Genomic DNA, 18,704 nt, shown 5'->3' with positions numbered 1-18,704 from the left:
ACTTTGTTAGTTCACTACAAAGATTCAGTGCCATTGTAGGAGCTCTTGGAACAGCCTTTCAGTCTTCCATGCTGTGGTCTGTATGCTTAGTGCTTATGTCCTTTCCTATTTGTGCATTGCTTGTTTGCTTGGGACTAGTTACTTAAGTTTTTCCTGAAATACTGTATGCCATGTATCGATCTTTGATAGACTCCTGTGCAAGTTATTATTTCTTTGTGTATGTGATCCAGAAAACTGGGCCTTTCCTTGGCAAAGGATGACATTGTTCAGCTAAAAGAAGCTTATAAGTGGATCATTCATCCCCAACTGTCAGAAGAGTTGGGTGTTCCTGCTGATGGAAAGGTGTTGTATAAATAAGAAAACAGTTTTTCTCTCTCTGGTTTGGTTTTTTTTTTTAATTATTATTTTTTTCATATGTGTTTGTGTGTGTGTGTATTTATACACTTATATATGAGGGGAAAAATTAAAATACAAACCTTTTTTCCCTCACTAGCAGATAAACAAGTTGCACTGTTCTTATGTTTACTGTAGGGGGAAAGAGGAGGGAAGTTATTTTAACCAAAGATCTCCAAGTCTTAATACTGAGGGGTCCAACGTTCATTTTTGTACACATAGATCATTGCATATTCTGAAACCATCGTAGTCTTTTGCCATATGTCTTGCTCTTAGGCTGCCATCCTCCCTTTATCAATGAGACTTTTTCAGTTTTCTCATTCTCTAGGATCTGTGTTTTCCAGAGGCTAAGGAATGCCCACACATTCCTTCTTTGCTCTGCAGTTACTGCCAAAAATATTACTGCTCTGTCAGTTGAATAGTTCAGGTTGTTAGCATGTTAAATTCTATGGATAAAATATAATTCTGAAACATTCTAAAAGAAGAAAGACTGGTCCTTGTTCACTTTAGCCAATGCTAGAGATAGGCACCTTGAAACCTGCAATACCTGTAAGTAGGCAATAGAAATGTTTTTTGCAAACCTGGTTTTCAACTTTCAGGTTCTGACTAACATTCTTAGAATGTTTCTGAAATCCATTTACTGAACGTGACATTCAGATGTTGCTGGGCAAATTCAGAAACACGATCATCTTGAACCTAAAATTTCTGCAAACATAGCTAAAATTCCTGCTGAGAATAAAGCATTGCCTTTTTTCTTTGTCATCAGCCATAGGACTGACCCTAGGACTAGACCCACTTAGGTTTTATGTTGATTTTTTCTGCTTCTATAATAATTACAGATTGTCTTTTCCCAAGAGTGCTAATTGAGAGCATCCCTTTTGTCTTAGTTAAGAAAGAAACAGTTACTCTGAAGATGATCCAAGAAGCAGCAAACTTCTGATGTACCAAGTTAGCAAAACCTCTGCAACACTTGGGCACTGAGCCACTCCAGACATCACTGTACTATAAAAGTTACTTGTCTAGTGCTCTTTATCTGCAAAGCACTTGAATATTAGCCAATCTTTTGAATAGCCCTCTTGAGGTATTCTGGTATCTGAATAACAGAAGTAATGAGTGTTGTTTGCCCAAGGCCAAAGAGGGAATTGGGGGTAGAATTGAGATTACACTAGAGTTTCTGGTCTAGCTGTCAATCCACTAGGACATGTTGCCTCTCTTTGCCCCAAGGCCATCCAGTCTCTGCAAACTAAGCCCCTGACAAATTTTACAGTGGTGACTACTACGGGGTTTTTTGTCTTTGTTCCATGCTCTTCACTGCTCTCCCAGGAGGTTTGTGAAGTTTAGTGACCGTAATAGGCTTTGAGCATACACTGTCTCTGTCTCAGTTCCCCCTGTGCAACGTGGGGCTGGTGTCTATGATGTGTAGGTCACTCACATTTTTTAAGTGCTCTCAGATCATCTTTGGTTACTTCAGAAACGTGAATGCTATTATGGCACACGTTTTAGTATCTTTAGATGATTTATATAATAAATGAGTTACTTTCTCTTTTGTCTACCTCTTTACAGGGTTCCTAATATTACAGTAAGAATGCTTGAGAACATCCTGCCTGTTTGTTTAACAAAGTATTATCTTCTTTTTTTCTTCTTTTTTTTTTTTTTTTAATTTAGAGTTTGTTTGAAGTTAGCGTGGTCTTTGCGCACCCAGAAACAGAGGAGGAGTGCCATTTCCTGTAAGTTTTTATATAAATAACGAAAGATCTTTATCTAAACATTGTGCAACATTGTTGGTTTGGATTTGCTACGGATGAGAGTATGCAGTGTTTATAAAATAGAATGGGGCCTGCATCTAAACTTCCTCATATTCAGAGAGTGTTGCAGAGCTTAAAGTTACACCACCTCTGTCTGGTTAATTCTGTGCTTTAAAGCCAATAAACAAAATAATCCAGAATTTTTATTTGTACTGGAAGAACACTCGGGTAAGTTGTTCAATTTCAGCCGTTTTCAAAGTCATTACTGTCTTCAATGTAGCCATATAATTTTTAAAAATATATTAAAACCACATATCTGCAGGTGGGGGAATCTTTTGAAGTCATTCCTTCGTTTTACTGCTCTTATTAGAGTCATGGATGGGGCAGAAGGCTTTGAAGTAAGCTAATCCAACTGAACTGGTTGATTGGAACAAACAGAAGTTTCCTGGCCATTACACATAGTTTTTGGCCTGGCTCAGTAGAGCATGTCCTGTACACAAAGAAGCAAAATATTTCTGTGAATTTAGCTACAATTGAATCTGATTTCTCAAAATCTAGCAGTAGTATATTCTGGATAAGTAGGCTCACTCTTCCTGTTTGCTGATGCTTCCTGTTAAGCTTAAGTTTCGATTAGTTTCATCACTTGTGCTCCTAGTGCAAGTTAAATCTTAGCCTAGAAGGTGTCTCAGCATAGAATTTCTGACTTCCCTGTTCCCTGGTGACTTCATCTCTTGAGTCACGAGATTTCCTTTGCAGCTTTTATATATTTCCCTGATTTTTGTCCCTTCTGGCAGTCTCTGAACTTTGAATGCCCAATCTGCCACCTTCTTGTTTTCAACAACTGCATCCTTCGTATGTCTTGGAGGGGGGGTTGTGCATGCTTGGTGACATACCTGGTATTAGGAAGAACTAATTGCCAGTCTTTGCTGAACTTCTTCCCTGTCCAGCTTCTTCAAGGCTGGGCAAAAGGGTGAAAAAGTACTAGGGCCAAACTACAGTTCTAAATAATGTTACCTCTAATCCTGTAAAAACACAAAAGTTTCTGGATCCTGCAACCTTTTGTGCTTGCTTATTTATTTAATTTTACTTGATGGGTTCTTTTTCCCTGTAGTTTTCCTTTCTGTGAAACCTGGCAGCTCTTACTTTAAGCTCATCCTTCCATCCTTTCTGTGACCTTTTAAAAATCTCGATGCCAAGCATGTTATGGTGCCAATGTCAGCACTCCAAGCAGAATAACTATAGAGGTGAAAAGTGTAAAGAAGTTCCATTCCATGTTCCAACTACTCAGGTTTATTCCATGTGATTTGACAATATCCCTTCATTTGCCTTCTCTTTGTAGCATTCTTAAACAGCAATTAAGGTTTTAGACATTTTTCTGAAGTGACACAGCAGTTTCTCAGGCATCAAGGCATTCTGCGCGTGTGAATGGCTGGCTGGGGGCATATTCTGGGGCAATGGTTTGGTTTTGATGTAAATACAGTAAATTTGATGATTGTCACAGCATTAGTAATGACTTTGTGGAAGCAAAGTAGGACCTTGTGTCAACTCCTCCAGGTATACTTTTGGGTATGGCATCTGCAGTTTCTTATCTCTCAGGCTGTTCTTACACAGTTATGTGTGGGCAGGTGTGCTAAAATGACCCTGGGTTTGACACAGAAGGTTGAATTGGCTCTTGTTAGTTTATATATGGAGATTTATGTTTAGAAGTAAGGTGATACTTAGATTCTGCAAGAGGGAAGTTTTCATGCTTTCTATAACAAACTGGCCAGGCAAGTTGCTTGTGTAGAAACAGCAAGAGGTCAAACCTGCTTCCTTGTAGTCTGAAGTCGTTATAGAAGTGTTGAAAAGCACCAGTATGAAATAATAAATTGTGTTATAGGCTAGGAATCACCTCTAACTGCATACATAGAAATCCACTAATAGGAACAACAACTTCCTCTACAGTACTCAGAAAAAGTGTCTCACTGACTTGGCTTTCACTTTCATGAAACAACCAATAGTTTCCTTTTGAAGAGGCAAAGCATAAATGGTATCAAACACCTGGGGTTGCTTTTTCTCTAGTAAATTTATTTTTCCTATCGAGAAGCAGCAATTTGAATCTCTAGTTTGCAGTGTGCATTGTCTAAGAACAGCAAGTTGAGATATCAAGATGTCACCAAATATTGCACAGAACTTAAACATTAATCATTACCTTTATTGAGAAGGATTGGAAAGGATAGAAAGCTAAACTTCTCATGTGCATTTTCATCCTATCTCAACACTGAGACACATTTGCGTTGGTCAGAGCAAAAAAGGCTTATACAGACTTGTCCATGATTTCTCTTTAAGTCAAGCAACACATACCTTCCACCAGTTGTGGGTTAGGATACAGTTAATTTTCAAACCTGCTCTGTGCTCAGCTGTGGGCAAGAGATATTGGGCATATATGAGTGCTTTACTGTTGAACTGTCATGTTGTTAAATTCAGTCTGTGTTGTTTATTTATTTGTTTCTTTTCCTGTAATAGTAGCAGCTAATTTTAATTTCTATATTTAGAGCCACAGCCTGTCCAGACTGTTTCAAACCAGCGAAGAACAAACAGGTAGGATCTCAAATTGTAGCATTTCTTTTCAGAGTTTCACAACTATAGCTACAGTGAAGAACTTATTTGGGTATTTAGTCAGTATTTCAATTTGGTTTTCCTTTGTCAGAAATCTCTCCAGTTTTCAGTTGTCTGGATATAAAGTTATCTCGTTTATTCAATTAACATTTCTGTGCTTAGGAAAACTAACCACTTAGAGCTTCTCTTTAGGACACTCATTTTCCCAGACTGCCTGAAGGCCATAATTTTTAGGAATGTTGTCTGTCAATACCTCTCTTAAACTCTAGGAATTTGATTGTCATGCATTAAAAGTAGCATAAAAGATTATCCTCAAGCTCTCTGTGGGTGAAACAGTTCAGATAAGTCACATTGTGAAGATGAGACTCCGCAGCCAAAAGAGAACGTTCTCACTGCATTTTTCATCTCCTCTGATCTGAATGAAAGACAAAATGCACGCAGGATGGTTTTATCCTATCTACCTCTGGAGTGGAGCAGGAAAGAAAAGGGACTTTGCCACTTGTTGCAGGCCCTGAGCACACACACAATCATTGATGGAAAAGAGGACATGTAAGAATAAAAAAAACAGTTGGAGAGAAACTGATACAAGTAGGACACAGTGGGTGTGATCAGGAGAATGAGTAATGTCTATCAGAAGCCTATGCAAGGCCTTTTATTCTTTCTGGTGAAGAGTTTACTGAAATTTGGCTCACCCAGGAATTCTGCCTACTCTACTCCACCTGACCAATAAATGCAAGTCTTTTTTTAGAAGGTTTGTATTTTAATAACTCACTGCTTGCTGCATTCCTTTCCTTTAAAAGGGGGAAATCCCCCATATCGAGTTAAACCAGAAGGGCCTGGTTGCTAAAACCACAGAGGCAACAAGATGTAGGGGAATCTAAAGGAAAAAATACTGGTTTTGAAGAGCCATCAGAGGTTCATCCTTACAAAGCAGCTGTGCTTGAAGCTAGCTCCAAGGGCTGTGTCAATCAGAGAAGTGGTATAAAAACTGGGTTCTGAGTGAAAATTCTGAGTCATCTGCTGTAGATACTTACCTACTGTAGATATTTAAACCTGCTGCTAGTTTAAGGGTTTTCCAGCTCATCTGTTCTGTGAGGAAGGGAAGTGCTATTATCTCTAGTTTATGCTCAGAAGGAGGATGTACAGCTTTCTTGAGGGCATCTAGGAACTCTGTGTTAGAGCAAATTGTCCCAAACAGTGACTTGGTATTTTTCACTGTTTTTTTCCAAAACCCCAATCCAGTTTGCAAAAAAGACATAATTAAATAGGAAGTTCAGCAGACTGCCACCAGGACAGTCAGGGGGCCGGAACACATGCCCTAGAAGGAGAGGCTGAGTAACCTGGGCTTGTTCAGCCTGGAGAAGAGAAGTCTTTGTGGAGGACCCAAGTGAATCTCCGCTTAGTATCAGCACAGAGGTCACTGAGAACAGGGAGCCAGGCTGTTCATCGTGGTCTGTGGTGGAAGGATGAGAGACAGCAGATGTAAGTTGAATTGAGAGCTTCAGAGTAGATACAAGAAAATCTTTTTACCATGAGGACCAGTCAGACAGTGGAGCAGGGTAAGCAAAGAGGGTGTGCAGGTTCCATTCTTGGAGAATTTCAGGACCTGACTGGATAAAACCCTGGGCAATATGGCTTGATCTCATAACTGACCAGGCTTTGATTAGAAGGTTAATTTAGAGACCTTCTACTGTCCTCAGTCTTCCTAAAGTAGAATTCCACCTCACCTGTTAAAACACTTGTTTCTCCTGTTCTAGGAACCTAAATTCTGCATTTTCTGCCTTAGCCTCACTTGAGTTAGCAGCAGCAATACCTACCTGGCTATGCATAGAGGATGGTAGTCATGGCTCCTGCCACTATCGTAACATCATTACAGCTTTTATTATCACTTCACCCTTCTGAATTGATGCAGCCCAAGAGGCTTGCCTTCTACAGGTGGGGAACTGCCAAGCCCAACCATTCAGAGCCCTTACGTCTGAGTATGAATGAACTTTTGAACTTTCTAAACAGGTATCTCCTCAACGGTATTATTTTTGGAAGAACTACCTGCCTACTGTCACTGAGATGAAAGTGGGGCTTGGGTATACTTTACTCTTGAAAATAAGGAACCTGGTTTTGATTTCTGCCTACGGATTTAGGATTCTGTTTTTAATCTCTTTTGCAAATGTGGACATGAGCTCCCAAGCACTACTTTTTTTTTGTTCTTACTTTTGCACACTTTTGTATGTCATCTGAAATAAGGTAATTTCCAAAGGTATTCTTAGCATTTCTTTCAGCTAACCAAAGGGCAGGGTTAGCAATTGAATATTCTAAGGAGCTGGAGTAGGTTTATTTGGAACTGTGACAGTAACTGTAGACCTTCTGCAAGTCAGTGGCAATTGTTATTTTTTTTTTCTGTGTAAAAACAGAGTGAGGAAACATATGCTGTTGTCGGTACCTGTCTTCTAGAAACAAAAGGGCAAATCCTAGTTCTACAGCTAAAGAACTGTTGTGTTCTGATCTGTTAGCTTTATTAGTATTGCTTTCGTGTTGTGAGTGAAGTTACTTGAATAGATTTTGGCAAAATTACTTGTTGCTCTTTGCTGCCCTATTAAAGTTGGGGTTAAGATCAGAGTGGGTTCTAGCTGATACAGCGTTGCTTTTAGGTATAAGAAAACACAAAACAAGTGAAAAAACTACACTGGAAGAAGTGTATGGTGTAAATATTTTAGGATTCTTTTTCTTATTAGGCATATCATCTTAGCTTCTTGACTCATTTTTTTATTTCACTGTGCAGTCTGTTTTCACTAGAATGGCAGTTATAAAAGCCCTAGAGAAGATCAAAGAAGAGGATTTTCTCAAGTAAGTATATACTGAAACTAGTTCTTAGTATTGTGCTTCTGTATAGAATTAGGATGGAGAGGAAAATATTAGGTGGGTAAGTATTGGTGGTTTAAATTCTGCTAGTTTATTGTTTAAAATGTGTTTTCAGTTCTTTTGGTGATAAAATGTCATTACAGATCTGTTATTTAAGGAGTAATCTTAAAATGCTTTAATTAAGCCACAGAGGATGGAAAACTGGACATGACACAAATGATGGTCTTTTTCACATTAGTAAGAGTGCTTCATGGATTGATCACCTGAGGAGCTGCACACTGGAGAAATCATGGATGAGAGAGCTGCAATTCTGCTCTGTGCTTTTAGCAGTTCGTCACTGCAAACCTCTGGGCTGGCATGGGATTGAGAGCAGTTAGAAGTGAAAACAGTTTGTTGTCATATTGCCAGTCATTTACATTAAAAAATATTTATGTACATCCCCAAAGACACAGAAGAGATTTAGAAATCACGGAACTTCTGTATTTTGAACCTTAGAGTCTGTAAGGCAAACCTCTTTACAAGAAATATTTTTTCCCATCTTTCCAAAATGTTAGGAGTCTTAAGTTTTAAGAAAACACTAAGTGCTGTAATATGATAGAAATCACAAGCAGGGGGAAGACACTGATAAACACTTTCTCTGTAGTTCACTGTGCTTATTTGCACTAAGTCTTCACAGCTCTTTTCTTTGAATCCCACCAAAAATTTAGTAATAGATTCTGAAGACAGTTTTTGTGGAGTATTTAGTTTCATTATAGCTATAGTGTGGTACATCTTACTAGCACACTTGGGAGTGTATTAGCACACTTTGATCATGTTTGATGACAGATTGTTAGGGGTGTTTTTGATTTGCTTCATGTTTATCCATCTCTTGGTGTTCCAGCTTATTAATGTGATTACTCAGTTTATACTGTAGCTGTGCTTTGTGTAAGTGAAGTCATCACCTTTCATGCCGTCATTGCTATGGTGATGCTCTATTACATTCTGGCTTTACTAGTATTTTTTAATCTTTTTTTATACAGGCATTTTCCATGTCCCCCAAGTTCACCGAAAGACCTCTGTATTGCTCTGGATATTCAATGTAATAATGGTGCAGTTTTTGTGGCAGGTAAAATGATCCATTTAATTGCTGCTGTGTTGTCTTAAATGTAATTTTTTAATACTGCTGCAAGACTGAGAAGATGCTTGCTATTTATTGATTCCTGTAATTAAGTATAAGTAGCAAAGAAAAAAAAATCTAGCTCTATCCAAGAGTGGACTTTGTTTGAAGAGGGAAGGAATTAAACTTGCCTTTGCTGAAGACATGATTTTGTCAAAAGTTAGAAATTACAGATCAGCATGCTAAACTCAAAACTATTTGCCTACTTTTATTGGGTGAATTTAAACTTGGAGACTTGTGTGGTGGAATGTGGGTGAAGAGGAGTGGGATCTGCAGGCAGCTGTGTCTGGCTGCAGGAGGGGAGCACGTCACTCTGGCTGCTCCCAGTGTGCATACACACCTCCCTTCTGGATATTTTGGAAGATACTGCTTCTCCTTGCTGTTGTTTTGCTTTGAGAGATAGAAGAATTCTCTCTTCTGGAGACAGCATAGGGTGATGTAAAGATTTAAAACAGCTTTGTGCCCCTGCTCATTAAGGGGGCTTATCCAGAAGCAGTTGGTGAAACAAAGAATTTTGCCTAGTTACCAAAGCTTGCTCTCTCCTTTGAAAAACCTTTATCTCTGCAAATCCTGCAGTTGTATCATGTCCCCTCATGATAAGCACATGGTTTGGGAAAGGCACTTCTGCACTAAATAAACTCCTGGCAGTGCTGTTCTCTTCCTTGGATTTTGATTTGGTTCCAGAGGTTTTCACCGTCTGGTTTTGTCAGCGCATGACTCCATCCAAAACTGCCAATCTTAATGTAATTAATAAAGGATAAATTTTTGAAAGCTTAGCTCTTTCCAGTTTCCCCTTCCAAACCAAGATAGCATCTGAAATAACTGGGTGAGACAGACAAGACAACAACACTTGGCATCCCGGAGCTGCGATGATTCAACTTTTTAATCGCCTGCCTGCAAGGGGATTTGCCCTTCCCCCAGTCCTGTGTATAAACAACCACTTATTTAAATGTAGGAAAACCTATGATTTACAAAAAAACAAACCAAAACTACAATGTTAATCCAGGATACAAAGTTTAAAAGGATGGTATAAATCCTGAATAAAGGAAAACATAAAATGAAAATAAAAAATGCAAAAATGAATGTTCTCATGGCAAGCTAGTTGGTGTTCTATATATACCAGTTTTTTATTTTTAATTACTGATTAGACAGTTAGATGGACATTTTCTTGAATCCAGCCTTTTCCATATACAGTGTTTTATTTTAAGTTGTTTTGTTGGATGGCTTTATCACAATTCATAGGTATAGAAAAAGAGAGAGAGGATTAGCTTTCTGCATGTGGTTTAATACTGGTTTTGCAATTTATAGGTCATAACTTATTACAGCCAAAACCAAAAAAATCCGAGGCAGGATGTTGTCTTTAGTTTTTGAATAATTAAATGCAGAGTAAAATAATTTATTGAGTAGAGTGCAGTTATTTTGTTACTACAGCAGTTTAAATGAAACAGGATTTTAACTTGTAAGCACTGTTTTGGAGGTGATATTGCCCTCTTGATTCTATCTTTGGTGTTCACTGAACACTTCCTCCCTAATTTTATTTTAAACGTTCAGGAGAAGCTGTCAAACCAAGAAACACCTGTTTGTTTTGTTGGGGTTTTTTTACCCCACTTTTGTTCAGATCAAAAGCTACAATTTTTAGAATGGAAAGTTGAGAGGAAAAACAAAATAATTTTCCTTTTTCCATTTTATGGACAGAGAATTTAGCAGTGTGAAGTTGACTGCTGAATGATTAGTCATAGTCCTTTCATTATTTGCTTGACTGAAACAGTATTAGTCAGTTCCCCCACTTGTTTGTGTGGGTTTTTCTGCAGATCAAAGTGCAAGAAGGAAACGTTGTTGGAAATAGGAAAATATGATACTGAAAACAAAAAATCAGAGATGAGAGAGGCACAGTATAATGTGCATAGCTACTTTGAACTCCTTTTTTATTGTCTATATGCACGGTTTCAGATTGAAACTTGTTTGTGCAGGAGAGTTATTTGTTGTTCTTTATTAATGAGTTCCTTGGTTTGTGCATATTTTCACTTCTTATAAAACCTGTCAATAAGAAAGCTCATCTTGGTCATCCAGGTCAGAATTGTTCTTTGGTTGTGTCACGGGATACGCATGCTAGTGTGACATATCACGAGACTGTGACTGCAGTCAGTCAGAGGATGGCAATCTCTTCACATGGCAACTTTTCAAGGTTCTTGAAATTTGTACTAGTTTATTACTGAGACATTTTGCTCGCATGGTTTTCCTTGTAATGAGCCAAAGCATTTTACTTTGGGTTTATTATGTTAAATTTCAGACAGCGGCAGAACTTGGATTGAAACCTGAAGTATTTGATCCAGGGGGTGTGGAAACATCTTCACTTGGGACATCTATACATTGTTGGGCAGGCATATGTATAGCACCAGTGAGGCTGGTTAAAGACTATAGTCTGATTTAAAAAAAAAATAATTAAAAAATTCCATTTGAAATTAAGTTGACTCAGACTAGGCACTTGAACCCCTGGGTTTTCATTCCTAGGTGTGTCAGGCTATACGCAGTTTTGTTTCTATGGTAATGCCTGCAGGTATGAGTGAGACAACAGGCTCTCCAAGCCTGCCTTTAAGCTGGTCATCTCAGATACTGAAACTCGTAGGTGCAGCAGCATGTATTTCCTACTGCAGTTGTAATGCTTTTGCCATAAAACAAGTTTAAGCCTGTAAATCTTTTTTTGCCAGGCTTTGATGAATGTGCAGTATGTTGTGCTGTGAAATAATAGAGCTTTTGTCCATTGCTTTAGGATTATTACAGGTGACAGTTGTTTTTTACAGGAAGGTACAATAAATACTCAAGGAATTTACCTCAGACTCCCTGGATTATTGATGGGGAGCGGAAGCTGGAATCTTCAGTGGAAGAACTGATTTCAGAGCATCTAATGGCAGGATTCAAAGCAGATAGTAAGTATCTAGGAGTTCTTTTACCATATTTATTTTTCATCATTACTAGAATATTGTTTCATAGTAGCTACTCAGTTAATACAGAGTGTAATGGAAAACATTATGCTTTACCCCTCTCTTATCCTTCCAAGTCAAAGCTTGTTAAATTTTTTTAGTTATATTCTGCAAGTAATTAGATGACTGGTTTGTTTTATGCAGTATCTTTTATCCTTCTAAAATACCTCCTGAATTGATCTGATGATGCAAATATTATGGTTTTATGTGGTAGTATTTTTGCCTAGCTATACTTCTTAACAGTTGGTCATTCATAAAACAACTTGTAACAAGAAGGGTTTTGCCATCAGCATTCCATAGTATCTGCCGATCTTTCCAACACCTTTGTGTCTCTGACCTTGAGTAATTTATTTTCTTCAGTGCATGGAGTTCCACAAGCTAAATGCTTCTCCAGGGATTATCCAGATGAAATACTCACACATAATCATTTGTCATCTACTGGGCATGGAACTAGAGATGTAGAGGGCCCAAGGAAAGATCTCAATAAATATTAGTTTGGAAAAAAGCAGCTACTTTCCCCTCATCTCCTCCCTTCTGCCAGTGGATATGTTAGTCTGAACACCAAAAAAATCCTCAAACCATATCTTTAGGACAGGAATTATGTAACCCCTTATTTCAGCCTGCAGAATTAGGCTACCAGAAGTGCCTGTGCAGTAATGTTGAGAAGAGATATTAAACTAATAGAAAGACCATTGCTAATAGGTCAAGGGAGGTGATCCTTCCCCTTTTCTCAGCATTGGGAAGGCACATCTGGAGTACTGGGTCCAGTTGTGGGCTTGCCTGTACAAGAAAGACATGCACATACCAGAACTAGTCCAGCAAAGGGCTGTGAAGATGATTAAGGGTCTGGAGCATTCCTAACTGAGAATATTCTGATAGTACGACCAAAATATTTCGTCATGACCATGGAATATCGTTCTGTAGATGCCATAATATGACCAGAGAAATGAGAGATAATAAAAAGGGAGGAAATCTGTATGTTCCCTAGGGAGGAAAAATTTTGAAACCATCAGTTTTTCAGATGCCCTTTGAAATAGAGCAGCAAAGTTACTTCCAGTACTGGTTTTGGTCTCCTGTTCCTCCTTCAGGCACAGCTTAAAGACTGAAAGGGTATGATGAAGGAAACTAAATACCCAGCAGTACGTTTTTGTAGCTGAAAGATGAAAAAAACCCACCAAATACACAGAGGTTACTTTTCAGTTTTGACTCAAATTTTCTTCCTCTTTTGTCCAGGCCTGTGTGACCAGCCAGAATTTCTCTGAAATGTGTGGAAACCATTGAGTGCATTTAGGATAAAAAGTTGTGTTTTGGAGGCAGGCAGTTCACTTTGATTTTATTCATAGAGTTAAATTAGCTGGTTAAGAAACGAACACCATTAATTAGTGGAATTCCTTCAGGACAGTACTACTTTTTTTTAATGTTTTCAGGGTTACAGCGGTTTCATTCGGGCCAAAGAACTAAAAGTGCTCTTTAAAAAAACTTGTGAACTTGATGAAATAAACAGTAACTATCCCAGATTTGTTTAAATGTAGCACAGGCTTCATTTTATAAAGATTGCCCTTTGAAGCGTATTTGCAAGCAAGTTTAGAAAGAAAATAGTTCGACTTTTAAAAGCTGTAGAGTATTAAAAAATGTAAAATAAAATCTCACCTCCCTTGTTCAAATCTGTTACAGGCTTTAATTTTTCTTCCTCTGGAAGAGAAGATGTGGATGTAAGAACACTAGGCAATGGTAAGTCTTGGGAACATCCCTTGTGAAGCACAAACAAAATGTGTGTCTGAAGCTCCCCTAGTAGATCTTGCTGAATGCTAAGTGCATCAGTGTGTGATTGGGCGTGCTTGGAAGTTTTCTCTTTAAAACATTTTGGTGATATTTATGTATTTATTCCCAAAGATCAAACAGTTTCATAAAACCAGCTGAAAGAGCAGCCCCTTTTCAGTGTCCATGGCTGCCCAGATGCATGGAACCGCATTTTTTAAAATCCACTTCCTTTTCTTAAGCCATTTAGTCACTGGTTCCTGTCCTGTTTTCTCTTGGGTCCTTCTACCTTGCTTCACGGTCACTGAGGAACGGGGAAGCCTTATCTTCTTTGTGAACTTGGGTCTTTTATAAAAAGATCAGTTGCTTCCCAGTATGCTGAAGCTAATTTAGCCAAAGCAGAAGGGGAAAGAAAAAGTAAAAATGAACACTGATGTCTTCCAGTTGCTATCTGATTTGTGGTGTAGTTCTTGGCAGTGCCTATGCTGGGGATCATCCCCGGCCCTGAGCACAGAAAGTGCAGCTATTGCAACAGATGTTTAGCTGAGGGAGCGGGATTTAACATCATGCATTCTTGCACCTGGGCATTGCTGTAGGTGACAGAAAATAAGCTAATTAACTTTTTTTTTCTTATTTTATTTTTTAATTAGCACAGACTTGTACAAGATGTCTTCTGGGAAGTCGTAATTTGCACTTATTGCTGATACTGGGGTTTAGTAGCCAAAAAAAGTCCCTTGTTTCTTTCCTTTCGTCTGATGCCACATCCCTAAACCCGCAAGTCCTGTCCCTGTTTGCATAACAGCAGACAATCTTCACACCTTCCAACCTTACTGCATAAATTCAAACGTTAATTTAGAACAACATGTTTTTATGTTTTATGACTGTGCATGTTGCCAGGAAGGCCCTTTGCAATTGAGCTTGTGAATCCTCGTAGAATACGTTTTACTGCTGAGGAAATGAAGGAACTTCAGCAGGTAAATCATTTGCACCTCATGGAACTCATAAAACGTGTTTCTTCTCTAAGTGAGCAGTTTTGCTAACGGATTCTTTTTTAAATATCGCAGACAATTAATAACTCTTCAGACAAAATACAGGTTCGAGATTTACAGCTTGTCACCAGGTCAGTATTTCTCATCAGGATTTCAAAGCCATGCTTTGGGGCTTTGGAAGCATTCTGGCTCACAGCGTTATATAATTATGCTTATGTTATGTGAGTAATTAATTTATTTTATTTAGAGAGGCAATTGGTCGTATGAAGGAAGGAGAAGAGGAAAAGACAAAGACCTATAGTGCCTTAATATGGACAGACAAAGCAATACAGAAAGAAGATATTGCATTTCTAGATGATATCAAGGTATCTGTCTCTCTTTCTGCTAATTTATATTGTGCTGGTGTCCTAGGGGCAGTTTATATATGTACAGCCATGGACTCTTTTTCTGAGGTTTGATTTTTTTCTGATAGGGGTTCCTCTTGCTGCAGGGAGTTCCATACCTCCCTTCCTGCCCTTCCTTGCATCACCACTGTCATGCTAGCAATATAGCTGGCTGGCTCCTAGCCAAGTCAACAAATTACTGTATGATGCCAACCTTCTAGTAGACCAAATAATAAAAAGTAAGGAATGGGAGAGGAGGAAATCTGGCACCTGCACCCTTTTCTTTACCTTAGATAGTGTCTTTTGTTTGGCAAGCTCTAAACCCATTCTTCCACAGCTCCAGGGGTTTGAAATATCAATGGAAAATAATGCAAAGAGGTCTTATGAAGTGCTTGACAGAACAAGCATGCTGTGTTAATGAGAACTTTCTCCAAATGTTGGTCAGGAAGATGCTGCTGATGGAGAACTGTGTTCAGGTTTTTTTGTGTGGTACTGTTTCTTACAGACCTTGGCCATGAAGCCATTCTCAAAGCAAGGGCTGGAGCCATTACCCTTCAGAGAGACAAGTGTCGTGAAGCTGGGTTTTAGCATGGCCACTCACTTCCTGAAGAGTTGCCTTTCAAACTGCCGCATCTCATTTGGGGAAGGGGGTGGGGAATTAACTTCTTAGAAGACTGTTATGAGATCTAATCTCATTTTGGTGTTTTTTTTTTTCCTCACTTTTCATTCTAGGGGGTTGGCTGGAGTTTAGAAAAAGCATTTTGTGGGTGGGATTTTTTTTATTTCTTTGATTGCCCTGAGGCTCTCAGTGAGCTTCTAAATCCTGGAGTCATTCCAGCAAAGGACTATGGAGATTTCAAGGTTATTCCTTTGTATTTGTGATTCCATTAGTTTGTGTTCATATGAGGCCTTCTCATTTAGCCTTTGAGATGGCTGTCTTTGTTTCCTTTCATAAACACAGAAAAAAATCAGTTTTGCCTCATGATGACTTGGATACCATCATACAGTACCAAAAAAAAGATGTGATTGGTTTACAGTACGTACGACTCTTAAAATCTGTGCAGTGTGTTGCACATTTCCTTCCTCATTTATTTTGTTACCTCTTGTAACAGGAATTGAAACTTGACCAGAAGACACCTCTGCGGGTTCTTCACAGAAGGCCTCTAGCTGTAAGATGTCGGATCATTCACACCATGAAGTCAGAGTACATAGACGAGCATCATTTTCGCCTGCATCTGAAGACTCAAGCAGGAACGTATCCTTAGATGCATTTACAAAGCAGGTTGCTGATTAGAGTAATTTGGGTAATGGGAAGTTTCCCTCTTTTATGGCTGCGGTGTTTCTAAATCCTTGCTCTTCAGCAGTCATATGTTGCTGCATAATGTTTGCTTTTTTGTCAGAATTTCACATTCAGGCTTTCATTCAAAAATGCTGCTCATGTATGTCTGCTTTTCTCTGATGACCACTGTGATAGTTTTAAGGTGAATTATAACTTTAAAAAGGAATTGGTTAAAGAGACACTAGGCTCTTTCTAATTACACTGAAAACTTTTCGCCTTAGAAAATAAGCTTTTCCGCAATATTTAGTGGACTGCAAGTTACCAATCTTGCCATAAAGTCAACACTGACTTTGGAATAAAACAGAACATACAGGTTGATAGTGCAGTTTTTGGCATTCCAGTCAGAAGCCAAGAGTTGGGAAGTCTTTTAGAGGTGGGTACGGGCTTAACAGGATGTGCATTGCAAATTGGCTTAGAAAAAGAAAAAGACACTTTTTTGCTTTGAGTGTTTTTTACCATACTCTTTTAATTTCCTTTTGATTTCTTTGTGGTTAAATACACCTTTCCTTAGCCAGTATTTCTAGCTACATTAAAGAGTTTGTGCACGGAGACTTTGGAAGAACAAAGCCCAATATTGGCTCCCTTCTGAATAGAACTGCTGACATTCTGGAGTTGGATGTAGAAGTAAGTTGTCTGCTATTTATCTTTCTGAGCAATTAGTAACATCGTTGCATTTGTGAGATGGTTTCAGTGGAATTGCTCTAACCCAGTTAACGCTTCTTACCACAGTAAATAGAAAAATGGATGTTAATGCAAAAACTGTGGTTTGTACCATGCTGCCACATGTGACAGGCTTTCTCTGGGACAGATGGGAGAATATAAAATGAAATGGTGACAATTATTGGCACCCACTGGAATAGAGCTTAGCAATGTTACATCTACCACATAATCTCTTCAAAACTGGGTTTGGTGAAAAATAGGAGGTGCTTGACTTCCTCTTTCAGTGCAGGTTCAAACACAGTAAGAAATTTTATCTGTTCACTTGCTGGAGTCAGATGAAAAACAAAATTTGTTTTGGTTAAAAGAATGTATGTAAAGATATGAATTTAACATTTAACCTAGTGTTTTGGCACGGTTTATTTAGAACATGGGGTTTCATTTCAAGTAGCCAATCATCAGCATGCTTGTTCTCAAGTATTTCTGGGAAACTGTTACATTTTGGAGAAGAGCCTTGCAGCTTTTTTGCGTAATTTTTGTAGGATACTCCAGAAGGAGAGCTTGCAGACTGTACTTTAGTTAACTTCTGAACACAGGAACACCTGGCTCTGAGTTCAGGCTGATAGGCATCGCTCTTGGCTGGATCAGTGTCACCACAGTTTCTGGATGTAACTCTGAAAGATGTGTCGGGACTTAAAAATAATTAGTCATCTTGCTAGTCATGCATTTTAGCTCAGCCTAAGAGCCTAATCCTTTGACGAAGTTGGAGATGATGCAAGGAGCAGGCATGATTAATGTCAGCAGTCTTGAAGCCAAGGCATTGAAGGCGCTGCGGTGCGATCCCGGCGTTGTGATTGCAGGTGGGGATCCTCCGGCAGCGCAGGGCGTGCTGCCTGTGGGAGAGGGCAAGCAACAAGTGCATGCCCCAGGGGAACCAGAGACGTGGCCCCAGGGAGGAGGGAAAGACAGATGTAATCCAAGTTGTACTAATTACAACGTTTGCTTCCAATAAAGTGTCAGGCATGCTTTGTCCTTTTGACTAACAGTCAGGATGACTGCTCTTGATGTTGCTTAGGTAATTCTTGTGCATAATGCTTGACAGCTTATTCTTTTAGTCTAGTTTGCTGCACTCAGGAGGCAGATTTGGGGACAGGTCATGGTTTTCTACTTGAGCCTTGTCTGCACTGCCCGATATCTGAATATTTCTGTGGCAACAACCAACAGGTGTTTTTTTTTTTTTTCACATTGTATTGGCCCACCTGCAGGATGGGTAGAAGATGGAGATGGTTCATGTTTTTAATTGACAGTTCTGGACACTCTGTAAGTGTGGCCCAACATCAAATGCTGCTGGCAAGTCACAGTACAAGGAGTTGTGGCTCTGTTTTATACAGCAAGCCCAGCTCCCAGAGAGCTCTCCCCAGACATATGTGGAGCCACTAGGACCAGGTGGCTGTTTCATGCCACTGTGTCCTGCTTGTCTTGTCCCATGTCTTTTATCTTTGTGTCCTTTATTCTTTCCACTCTCAGCCTATGCCTGACAAGCACAGAGTTCTAATACCAGCTCTCTCTGTACATGTAAAATACCAAGTCTGCTGATTTTTGCCTTTTTTTTCCCCCCTGTTCTTCTAGTCTGTTGATGTTGACTGGCCTCCAGCCCTGGATAATTAACTTTTCAAGTTGGGACGAGGAAGAAGCAGCAGCTCTATCAGCAGCTGGTTACTGAGCACTGCACAGTATTGCAGCTTGGTTGCGAAGTATTTCTGTTGACGTTTGGATCATATTGATCCACCAAAGGATACTGATACTTGAATAAACTTTAAACACTCTGGAACAGGTAGTATCCCTTCAA

General features: G+C 39.1%; 1 protein-coding gene across 7 annotated transcripts in view; it reads left to right on the top strand.

The window, feature by feature from the left end:
• The window catches only part of PUS10 (pseudouridine synthase 10), a 33,059-nt gene extending 14,355 nt beyond the window's left edge, over positions 1–18,704 (top strand). For 6 of the 7 annotated variants that reach the window (XM_051612995.1, XM_051612993.1, XM_051612991.1 and 3 more), the window contains 13 exons: positions 231–342; positions 2,059–2,120; positions 4,673–4,718; positions 7,513–7,577; positions 8,612–8,697; positions 11,550–11,675; positions 13,404–13,460; positions 14,385–14,461; positions 14,552–14,607; positions 14,724–14,841; positions 15,972–16,114; positions 16,723–16,822; positions 18,485–18,704. In XM_051612995.1, the coding sequence (XP_051468955.1) occupies positions 231–342; positions 2,059–2,120; positions 4,673–4,718; positions 7,513–7,577; positions 8,612–8,697; positions 11,550–11,675; positions 13,404–13,460; positions 14,385–14,461; positions 14,552–14,607; positions 14,724–14,841; positions 15,972–16,114; positions 16,723–16,822; positions 18,485–18,523 (1,087 nt within the window). In that variant the 3' untranslated portion in view covers positions 18,524–18,704. The remainder of the gene's footprint in view (positions 1–230; positions 343–2,058; positions 2,121–4,672; positions 4,719–7,512; positions 7,578–8,611; positions 8,698–11,549; positions 11,676–13,403; positions 13,461–14,384; positions 14,462–14,551; positions 14,608–14,723; positions 14,842–15,971; positions 16,115–16,722; positions 16,823–18,484) is intronic. The other variant, XM_051612996.1, reaches the window with a different exon arrangement.

This window comes from Apus apus, chromosome 3 (genome assembly GCF_020740795.1).
Source record: "Apus apus isolate bApuApu2 chromosome 3, bApuApu2.pri.cur, whole genome shotgun sequence".
NCBI lineage: Eukaryota > Metazoa > Chordata > Aves > Apodiformes > Apodidae > Apus > Apus apus.
Note: the sequence above shows the minus strand (reverse complement) of the source record. Positions and strands in the feature narration are given on the sequence as shown.